The 11,180-nt window shown below is 48.4% G+C and overlaps 1 protein-coding gene across 1 annotated transcript; it reads left to right on the top strand.

Annotated features, from left to right (window-relative positions):
- Positions 1 to 2,017: 2,017 nt before the first annotated feature.
- AWAT2 (acyl-CoA wax alcohol acyltransferase 2) lies at positions 2,018 to 10,682 on the top strand. The gene is made up of 7 exons (XM_008580330.1): positions 2,018 to 2,107; positions 7,978 to 8,088; positions 8,459 to 8,529; positions 8,757 to 8,961; positions 9,192 to 9,366; positions 9,994 to 10,193; positions 10,407 to 10,682. Exons 1-7 carry the CDS (start codon positions 2,023 to 2,025, stop codon positions 10,559 to 10,561), a joined length of 1,002 nt encoding a protein of 333 aa, XP_008578552.1. The 5' UTR covers positions 2,018 to 2,022; the 3' UTR covers positions 10,562 to 10,682.
- Positions 10,683 to 11,180: the final 498 nt, after the last annotated feature.

Here is an 11,180-nt window from a genome sequence, read left to right as displayed (position 1 = left end):
TTCTCAGTCCAGACAGCCACGCAGCTCACTGGTGATTCTCCTTCAAGTCTTTGCTCAAATGCCACCTTCTCAGCATGGCCTTCCCTGACCACACCTTTTAAAATTATAAAGCCTGTGGCCCCCACTCAACGCCTTCCTGCTGTCCAGCACTCTGCTCAAACTTTTTCCCCCATAGCATAGCTTTTATCACTTTATACTATATATAATTAGTTAATTAATTTCCGTCATCTGTCTTTCCCCACCAGAATGTGAACTTCACAAAAGCATGATTTTTTTTTTTTTGCTTTGTTTTGCTCACTGATATAACCCAGCTGCCTAGAACAATGCCTGGCATATACTATGCCCTCAATAATTTTATGTTGCATTAAAAAACCCTTCCAGTCTTTCACTCTTCCATGCACTTGGCCCAAAGCACACACCTGGCTGGGCTTAGATGCTCTCAAACTCACACACCCCATTGCACACAGACACACACTTGGAGGTGCCGCCTACTGACATGGATATACAAACATATGTTGACAGCTAGATACATATTTACTTTTGTACATATATACTCTTATGCAAAAGCCACATGTGCACATGTACATGCATGGAGGAGTCCCATTTTAAAAACCTATTTTTTATTATGACTTTGAGGGAACTTTTTTGCAAAATTTTCTTATAAAAAATTCAAACCTACAGATAGTTGAAAGAATTGTACAGTGAACACCCACTGCCTACATCGCACAGATAGTATTTTGCTATATTTGATTTATCACACATCTATCCATCACTACATCCCTCTATCCACACATCAATGTGTTTTATATGAATTTCAATATAAATTGCAGACATCAGTACTCTTCACCCCTAAACACTTAAGCATTAATGGGAGTTCAATATTTGTTTACTCTTGAGGTAAAATTTACATGCAGCAAAATGCACAAATCTTATTCACTGGGTTTTTTTTTTTTTCCTTTTTGTCTTTTTTCGTGACCGGTAATGGGATCGCAACCCTCGGTGTCGCGCCCATACCGCGACCGGTAACGGGATCGCAACCCTCGGTGTCGCGCCTGCACCGTGCTCAGCCAGTGAGCAGGAACCGGTCTCTATATGGGATCCAAACCCTCGGCGGGAGCGCCGCCGCGCTCCCAAGCGCCGCACTCAACCAAGTGTGCCACCGGGCCGGCCCATTATTCACTGGGTTTTGACCAATGAGTTTTTGATCTGTGTAACTCAAAGTCTTATCAAGATAGAGAATACCACTGTCACCCCCCAAAAGTTCCATAATGCCCTTTCCTAGTCAATCCCTTAGCAGAGGCAACCACTGCTCTGATTTTTTCACTATAGATTAGTTTGCCTGTTCTAGAATTTCATGTACACAGAATAATATAATATGTACTAGCATTTCCTTATTCATTGAATAAAAAACTTATTCAGCACCTACTATATGCTCACAAACATACACGTGATGTCTCTTCACTTAGAGTAATGAGTTCTCCCAGACTAACCAAAAGGACAACGGTATTTCTAGGCCTGGCCTGTGACCTCCTCTCTTCTAACCTCCAATCACATTGTCATTGAGAGACCACAGACAGCTGGGCCTCAGAAACAGAAATGCAGGACCTATGTCCCATCTGAGCCCTGGGCTCCTTCCTGCCCGCCACTCCACCTCCAACTCCCGCAATCCAGACTGGCCCTGGAAGCCTCTTGTCAGCCCCACCCCACCCCCACTCGCTTCCCACACCAGGGCTTCATCCAAACTTCTCTATCCAGGTGCGCAAGGAGGTGTCACAATCTCAGCCCAGGCCATGCCCAAGTGGGTAAAAGTGCAGGTGAGTAGGCAGCTGGAAGGAACTGGACAAGCAGAGGTGGTACATGGCCCTGCAATCCTGGGTAGGGGTGGGGCAGGGAGAGGGGAGGCGGAGACTGGGCAGGGGCTGGAGAAGAAAGCATGAAGAGAGGAAACATTGCAGGCCCCTGAGCACTCAGGGCTGGGTAGCTGAACAGCACTTAACTGAAGCCACTGGGACCCTGAGCATAATGCTCTTGCCCTCCAAGAAGGACCTCAAGGCCGCCCTGGAGGTCTTTGCTGTTTTCCAGTGGGCCCTCAGTGTCTTCGTTATCGGTGAGTCTTCAGCCTTTGGTAGGGTGACCAACTGTCCTGGCTTGCCTGAGACTGAAGGATTTTAGAGTCACAGGACATTCAATGCTCAAACCAGGGTTGTCCCAGGCCAACCAGGACAGTTGGTCACTCTGGTCTCTGGCCTGACCCACCTGGACATGGTATTCGTGGGATCTGTGAGTGTCCATGTGGGCATGTGTGTGCGCATATGGGTGTGTGCCTTGCTGCAGAGATGTATGGCGAGCCCTCCTGGGTGTACATTGGGGTGTGGAGGGCATGTTCTGGGAATATGGGGATCAGTTCCACTGAGGCTAGCTAAGGAAAAGGGCTTAGCTGCAACTGCAGAGACTCCAGCCAACCATCAGTGAGAGATAGTTGGCTTGGTAGCAGAGGGAGACTCTGGAAAACTCTCACCCAGAGGAATTTAACCATTCGTCCATCCACCTTTCCTAACACCTACACCACAAAAACTTTGTGAAAGTTACTTACATGCTGGCCATTGTGTTCTAGTTGCTAAAACAAACCATTGCTGTGGGAGAGGGGACTGGAAGAAAATTCTCACCTGTCTAGTGGTTCAGGAGAGTACTGGCTGGAATCAGCAGCATGAATTAAATGGTCTTGTCAGCCATCTGGGAATAAAGAACACAGGAAGGCCCTGGGGGCCCAGAGCTGGCACAGGGGCATGCCAGTGAATAGGGAGAGTGGGCATTCCTTACCTCAGCTCACTACCACCCTAGAGGGGCTCAGAGACCTGCCTAGGGTGGGCACTAGGACCCCCCAACACTGAAAAGAGAAGTATTAACCTAGTAATGATGGCAATCAGAGTTGGAAGAGACCAGAGAAGGGAATTCATATGTGTTAGGTAGGTACTTACTCTGTACCAGATATTTTCACACCTATTATTTCATTTTAGCCTCATGCCAGCATTATGAGATAAAAGCTATTATTATGCATAATAATTCTTACTAATAGCTACATGCACATAATGATAGCTAACACTCACATAATATTAGCTAACTTTTATTGCACCCTTTTTTTCATGCCAGGCACTGTTCTAAGTGCCGTATGTAGCTCATAATCTCCATTGTACAGATGGGGAAGCTGAGGTCCATGTAGTAGAAGATGTCACTGAGCTGGGAAATGGAGGAACTGGGTTGGACATTGAACTCACCAGGGCTTGAGTCTAGTTTATGAGTTCCTTTCTTTGCTTCCTGCATCTGGTCACTCACTGCTGATTGGGAGGAACACAGTAGGCCAGAAAGGAAGGAGGAAACCAGGCCCTCTGCATATGTGAAAGTTCCTGATTGAAGGTGAAAAAGGCCAGCTCAGAATGTCCTCCTACTAAAGACAGGATCCCCAGCTGGGCCTGTGTTTTCTCCCCACCATGGGGCACAGGCCACTGGGCACTCTTCGGTAACAGCTAGTTCCCCATCTGCATGGAGGGGCAGCTATCCTCACTCTCATCCCTCCAGAGCTGTCACTCCTCTCATCCCTCTGACTGCTGCTAAAGAGCGTCTGAGTTGAATCCGCAGGTAAAGAACTGAAGAAGAGCAGTGTCCCTGTCTGGGCTGGGGTTTCTTCCACTTGGTTAACAAATTCGGCTTTCTTCTTTGGCCTTGGCTCCAGGGTTCTCAGAAACTTGAGTCAGTGGCCTTGTGGCATCTGCAACCAATTCCTGCCTGTACATCCTGCCCTGATCCATAAGCTTTAGGACATCAGGTCGTGTTCTATTGCCTTTCTTGAGTTCTTGTCATCCCCACAGACTTGGCTTGTTAAAATCCTCTCCCTTCCCCACACTGCAACTGGATTCCCACAAGAGAGAAGAGCCTCCAAGGCCCAGGAGCTGACACTGCACTGGAGGAGAATGACCAATTATTGAAGGCCACCCTGGCCAGGTACCGTGAAGGGGGCTGGAGCCTGTAGGCTGCTATGTCTCCTTCCTCAATCCAGTCTCCAATCCCAATCTTCATAGGCAACCACTGTTAACAGTTTTTTGTGCATATAGCCAGAAATGATGAATTTTCTGTACACACATAGATATACCCACATGCACGTGCACGTGCACACACACACACACACCTACCTATGTTCACATTCCAGCTCTACTACTATCTGTGCAACCTGTAGCAAGTTAGTTATCCTCTCTGAGTCTTGTTTTCCTCATTTGCAAAATGGGTATATTTAGGGTATAATTAATCAGGATAGTCTAGGTATGCTGTGATAACACATTAACCCTGAAATCTCAGTGGCTTAACCCAGCAAGTGTTTATTTCTTGTTCATGTGAAATGCCTAACACAAGTTGGTGTGAGTCTCTGCTCACTGTGGACACTAATGTTCAGGCTGATGGAGTCACCACCAAATTGTGATGCTGTAAGATGTGGCTTCAGGGATTACTACAGCGTGGGAAGGAAAGTGACTGCAGAACTCATACGCAGTCCTTACTACCTCCGGCCAGAAATGATGGCTAAACAACAATTTTTGAACTTCCTTAATTATGAGTGAGCTTGAGCATCTTTTTATATATTTATCAGCAATTAGTGTTTCTTTTCCTGTTAACTGCCCATTCATAACCTTTACTAATTGTTTTATTGAATTGAGTTGACTCTTGAAGGACAGATAGGAAATAGGTGAAGAAGGGAAGAGTGTGGAAGAGAGTGGGATGGGGGAGAGCATAATGCATTCGCGGAACTTTCCGTGGCTAAGTGGGATGGGAGGGCGGCGAGAGACACAGAACTGGTGCTTGATACACGTTTATGCAATGGACGAGTGAATGAATGAGAGAGGGAAGAAAGGAGACTGGAGAAGCAGACAGGGAATAGATTGTGTAGGGTATTGTAAACCATGGAAAGGAATTTGGACTTTTTCCTGAGGGCCGTGGTAGGGTTTGGTGCAGGATGATGGCATGACATTTATGTTTTTGAGAGATCACAACAGCTCTGTATAGCAAATTGATTCTAGGAAGATAGGAGTGGAAGTGGTGATGCCAGGTAGGAGCCTGTTGCAATCATCGAGGTGAGAGATGGTGATGATGTGGATCAGGCCAGTAGTGATGAGGATGGAGAGAAGAGGAGGGATTCAAGAAATTAGAGTAGAATTAATAGGACTTGATGATCAGAAGATGTGGGTGAGAGTAAGGGAAGAAGCAAGATTGAGGGTTCGAGTTCCAGTGTGAGATGGCAGAGGGGCCAGTGGAACAGAGAAGGGTTAAGGAGGAGAGTGGCTGAAAGGGGGATGAGTACAGGGAGAAAACTGTCCCAGGGAGCTCTTAACTAGAGTTTCACTCTTGGGTGTACAAAGACGTAGTACGGGGCAAGCAGAAGAGCTCTAGGCCCTGGTGGCAGGAGACGTGGGTTCCTGGACTCATACCTCCCTCACTAGCTCACATGGGACAGATGGGGAAAATGTTCCCTTAATGCCCTCCCAGCTCTTCACTCTAGCAGTGGAATCATATCCATTTGGACCCTAAAGCCTTGAGAGAAGACCCTCACAGTTAAGTCTATGAGGAAGATAGGGAAGATATTGGTATTTTAATCCCCATTTTGCAGATGAGGAACTGAGGTTCAGTGATGTCTTTGATCACACACGTAGTAAGTGGCAGATCCAGTATTCATCCCATCACAGAGCCCTCTGCCTGAGGCCACACTCACAAGATGACCCCAGCACTGCCTGAGTTTGAGGAAAGACTAAGGGAAACTGAGAGGTGTCTTCTGGACAAGACCCAGGACTCTCTTTAATTCTCAAAGAAGTCAGTAGTTTTATACGGCACATATTAACAGACCGAAACTGCTGACCTTGCTCCACCCTTAGCTCTGTTCCCCAGAGGCATTTTCAACTTCGTCAGCTCTTTCTTCTGGTATTTAATTCCATATTTCTAAATTGTACTATTTAGAATTTCTAGATATTACTATTTTCTGATGTAACAATTTCAGACATTGTCTATTGACATCCTAATATGGAAGATGAGAATCTGGTTCTATACACTATTGCTAGAACTTCCTTTTCCCCCAACCTCCCCAAATTGTTATAGCACAAGTTTTGGTTAAATACCTGACTATGACTAGGAAATATAATTCACAATTGAGCTATTTAGTGTGCCAAGATGACATTTCCTTTCTTGTGCAACTTCTTGCTTTCTCTGGAGTTAATAGTTACCTCAATTTAAATTTCTTTTATCTATTAGATATCTATTAGTTATCACCAATTCATCCCCATACTTTCCACAGACAGGTTAATCTCTCAATATGTACAAACACATCAGGAATCTAGAAGTCATTTCCTTGAGGACATTGCCGGAGACTAGTATCTTTCTGTTACAATGTGGCCTCATGCATAGCTGTCACCTCCAGGGCACAATTTAAGAAGTTGCTCACTCTCAGAGCTGTGCAAGTATTGGGCCAGTGCTTGCACAACCCAGAGGGTGAGCGTCTCCTTCAATTTTGGGACCTAGGCACCTTGCTCACCTCTCCCTAGCCCTCGCCTTGCTCACTTTCCTTCTTTGTTGGATCATTTCCCCCCTGGATTCCATGCCTTCTGGTTTCTTGGTCTGCTCGCTCATTTTGGTGAAGCACATCCTCTGGTAGTTTTCTGAGAAAGGGATATGGGAGACAAATAATCTGAGACTGCATGAACCTGAAATCGTCTTTATTCTACCTTCATACTTGATTAATAATTTAACTCCATATGGAATCTCTTAGCTGTGTCTAGTGTTAGGTATTTGAGTCTAGGGCCTCTTTGATTCCGTTTTTCAGAGCAGAATCCTCCCATCATCCAATTGTGTCATGAAGGGAGGGGGGTAGGGTACCTGGGCTTCTAACTAATTTCTTGGCCCACTTTCAACCACCCTCCAGTTTTTTAACTCTGTTTCTTATCCCTGCCTTTTGTGACACCTGGTGCCCCCAAATTTTGAGTCTTTCCTAGATTCTCCAGTGCAAACAGTCTTGCAGGCATCCCCCTTGCAGGTAGCTAGATTTCAGCTGTCTTTCTTCTAAGTCAGTTACACCCTCCTCCATCTACTTTCCAGCATGCAGATGTCTTGCTGATATCTCTCATCCACTGTAGGCACCTCTCCAACTCTTTTTTCTCCTTCTGGATCTATATTTTAAAAAATTTTCATAGTAATTTTCATGGGGCTACAGCAAGAAGTCAAGACAACAACTTGTGGTCAGTCTGCTATGTTCAGTTAGAAATGTTTTCTAACCTTTATTTTGACCCAATTTCCCACACACTCTTATTCACAGCTGTCTTAAAAACTGAGTCCAGCGATAACTTGAAGTCAGTGGGGCTCCCTATGACTCATCTCCAGTAGCTCCTTCGTAACCACCCTAACCGACAGTGTTCCTGTTTTATCGGAGCTTAACATGGCCCAGTACCTTATTCTCTTCCAGCTTGTATTTTCCTTCCTTTTTTGTTTGCCATCTTGTGTTCTCCCGACCTGGCTGAAGGTGGGTCTTTGCTTTCCCTCCACTGGTGCCTCACAGAGAAGACATGAAGAAGAAAATGTGAGTTGCAAGAAAACTGTTCCAGGACTCCTGGCCTCTGATGGCCCACCACTGGCTCCCTGCCATTGAATGCACTGCAGCCAGAGTCCAGCGCAGTGCTGGAGCAGGTCCCGGGGAGCAGAGGGCTTACTGCGTGAGACACGGCTGAGGAGGATAACACCTTGCCGTCTAGACCCAAATCAGGTTCCCAAGGCCAGAGAGGAGAGGGGGCTGGGGTGCGGGCATGCGAGCTGTGTGCTAGGGGTGAGGGAGCAAGAGCGTTGAGTGGCCATGAGTGAGAATGTGTGTGACCTTGGGGTGCAGAAGACACTGGAGGGAGGGTAAGTGTGAGGGACTGTTCACAATTCATTAACTCCGGGCTGGGTTCCCTCCAGCAACCACCGTGATCCTTGTCAACCTCTACCTGGTAGTGTTTACATCATACTGGCCTGTCACTGTGCTCATTCTCACCTGGCTGGCTTTTGACTGGAAGACCCCTGAGCGAGGTAAGGGCCTTACTGGGGCTGTGTTGGCACGTTACATGCTCTTTCCTCTTCTCCTTATAATCCTGAGAGGCTCTGGCCAATTCCCAGGCAGACCTATAGCTTGTCCCTCCCTGGGCTAGTGAAGCTGAGGGGAGGTGTCATTTTAAGGTGACAGAGAAACCCAGATCAGAACTGGAGTGGGTTAGGGGAGGGAAAGCTAGTGAAGCAGAAGCTAGGCCTGTCCCAAATTGACTCCGATGTGCCCACCCTGGTTGTCGCTCAAGATGTCAGGAAACAGCAGGGGATCAGAGCACTGTGTGGCAGGCCCAGAAGGGCTTGGAAGAGGACAGCAGGGGTGGGCAAAGTTCGGCTGCATTGCCTCTACTTTCAGGCGGCCGCCGGTTTACCTGTGTGAGGCAATGGTGCCTGTGGAGACACTACTGCAATTACTTTCCCCTCAAGGTGAGTAGCCCTGGATCCCCACTCTGGCCCCAAGCCCGGCCCCAACTCCAATGCCAGCAGATGGGTCAGGGTGGGGGTGGAGGGCACCATCCACATTGAGGTCTGTGACAGCGACACCCTCTGGAGCTGTACATTGCCCAACCAGCAGCCCTTTCCCTTCCAGGTCTCTGGCCAAAAGGAGTCCTCTTCCCTGACTATAGCCCTCCTGACTCCACTTTCCTCCACAGCTTTTGAAGACTCAAGATATCTCCCCCAGTCACAACTACATCCTTGTCTGCCACCCTCATGGGGTCTTGTCCCATTCATGGTTTGGCCACTTTTCCACGGAGACTTCAGGCTTCTCCAAGATCTTTCCTGGCATTACCCCTTATATGCTTACACTGGGAGCCTTTTTCTGGGTGCCTTTCCTCAGAGAATACGTAATGTCCACAGGTAAGTTGGTTCCTAGGACATAAAGCCAAAGAAAAAATGGCTCCTCAAGGGAGAGATGTGGGGGTGTAGGTGAGCAAGGCCGGCTCTGTGATGCCCTCTGCTCTTCGCCAGCTACCAGGGCTCGGCTGCCCAGTGTGAGCTCCTTGCTCTTCCCCTCCTTGAAGAGGAAGGGAGGAAAGTTAGGGGGTTGGGAAGTGTCCCATGACCTCTTGGCTTTTTCTGCCCACCAGGGACCTGCTCTGTGAGCCAGTCCTCCATGGACTTTCTGCTCACGCATAAAGGCACAGGCAACATGCTGGTCGTGGTGGTGGGCGGCCTGGCCGAGTGCAGATATAGCCTGCCCGGCTCTTACACGCTGGTGCTGAAGAACCGGTCCGGCTTTGTGCGCATGGCCCTGCGGCACGGGTGAGGACAGCCCCGGTCCGGGCTGTGGGGAGGGGACCCAAAAGCCCAGTAGGTAAGGAGGAAGCGGTTTTGAGGAAGTGGTATCTAAAGAGGGAGGAGGAAGTATACAATACATTGTTATTAACTATAGTCATCGTAAATATATACAATTTTTATTTGTCAATTAAAAATAATTAAAAGAGAAAAGAGGGAGGAGGAAAGCCACCTCTGGGTTGGAGTAGAGCTGGGGTCAGGTCCTGGAGGCATTTCTGCTTATGTAGAAAGGGTAAAAGGCCAGCCCTGAGCCTGTTCCCCGTCACACTAGCCTCTGTCAAAGGGAACAGCTGCAACCCCATGTCAGAGAGAGCCAAGCTCAGCCATGCGGGTTAAAGGGGAGAAAGTCAGATGGAATGGCCCTTGGATCTTACCTTCCAGTGTTTCAGACCTGGGCGTTCATAGGAGGGGCCGGGCTGGCTTCTTTTAGCTTGCTGCTGCTTTGTCTCCACAGGCAGCCTGGACCTAGGCACAGCTGGACTGGGGTCTGGGGAACCTACAGGCAGACCCAGGGACCACTGGCGGTCAGCATGGCTGGCTTTCAGAAGGGTCCCTGCCTTTCTGGGCATCAAAGGACATGCTTTTCCTCTGCAGGGTGGCTCTAATCCCTGTCTATGCCTTTGGGGAAACGGACCTCTACGATCAGCACATTTTCACTCCTGGGGGCTTGGTCAACCGCTTCCAGAAGTGGTTCCAGAGGATGGTACACATCTACCCTTGTGCTTTCTATGGGCGCGGCTTCATCAAGAACTCCTGGGGCCTTCTGCCCTATGCTCATCCTGTAACCACCATTGGTGAGTGGGCCTTGCTGCCCTCCGTCTACGATCCAGGATTCAGTGCTAAGGCTGGACATCAGTGCTGGCTGTGCTGAGTCAGGGGGGCTGGCTAGGAAGAGTGGCGGGTTAGGGGTGAGGATGGGGAGAACCTGGGCTTGAGGACGGGGGCCCATTCTGAGGAGTGAACTATTCTGATGCTTTTCCCTTTTCCTTCTCTGTCTCTCTTGGCAGTTGGAGAGCCTCTACCAGTGCCCAAGATTGAGAACCCAAGCCAGGAGACTGTGGCTAAATACCATGCACTCTACATTGATGCCCTACGCAAACTATTTGACCAGCATAAGACCAAGTTTGGCATCTCAGAGACCCAGGAGCTGGTGATAGTTTGACAGACATCCCTAGCAGCCTCTCAGCCTGGCTGAGAGGAGGACGAAAAACAGGAGGATGAAAGTCACCTATGGGGCTCCAGCTCCTGATTTGACCAGTCCTCATTATGGGGAGGGGCTGTCCATTTGGTTGTTTTCTGCACCCCTCTTCCCACTTTATCTCTTTCTCCTTCCACCTCTTTGCCTTTTCCTGGGGCTACAGGGGAGACAGCCCCAAGAGGCAGGGAAGACCCAAGGGGAGAGGTGCCCCGAAGGCTCCCTCATGGCTCACTCACACCAGCACCGAAGAAAAAAATGGACAGAATAAAAAGCCCATCTTCTGATACTGTGTGTGCCCCAGCTAGTCTGTTTTGAAGGCTCTAGGAGCCCTGTGCATGTCTTTCCTTCTCTAGCTCTCAAACAGCCCCATCTCCTGGCATCGAGAATCCTGTAGTTCTGGATGCCTTGGGAGCCTGCTGGGATTTGGTTCCAGGCCCCCACACCTTCAAATCATGTGATTTCGGGGCAGTCACCTCTGAGCCTCAGTTTCCTCATCTGTAAAATGGGACTAATAATCCCTCTCCTGCTTACTCAAAGGCATTTGGGAAGATCAAATGATATTGGATGTGACTGAAATTTGTGA

This window comes from Galeopterus variegatus, unplaced genomic scaffold (assembly GCF_000696425.1).
Source record: "Galeopterus variegatus unplaced genomic scaffold, G_variegatus-3.0.2 Scaffold2068, whole genome shotgun sequence".
NCBI classification, from domain to species: domain Eukaryota; kingdom Metazoa; phylum Chordata; class Mammalia; order Dermoptera; family Cynocephalidae; genus Galeopterus; species Galeopterus variegatus.
This window is presented reverse-complemented; position numbering and strand designations above follow the sequence as displayed.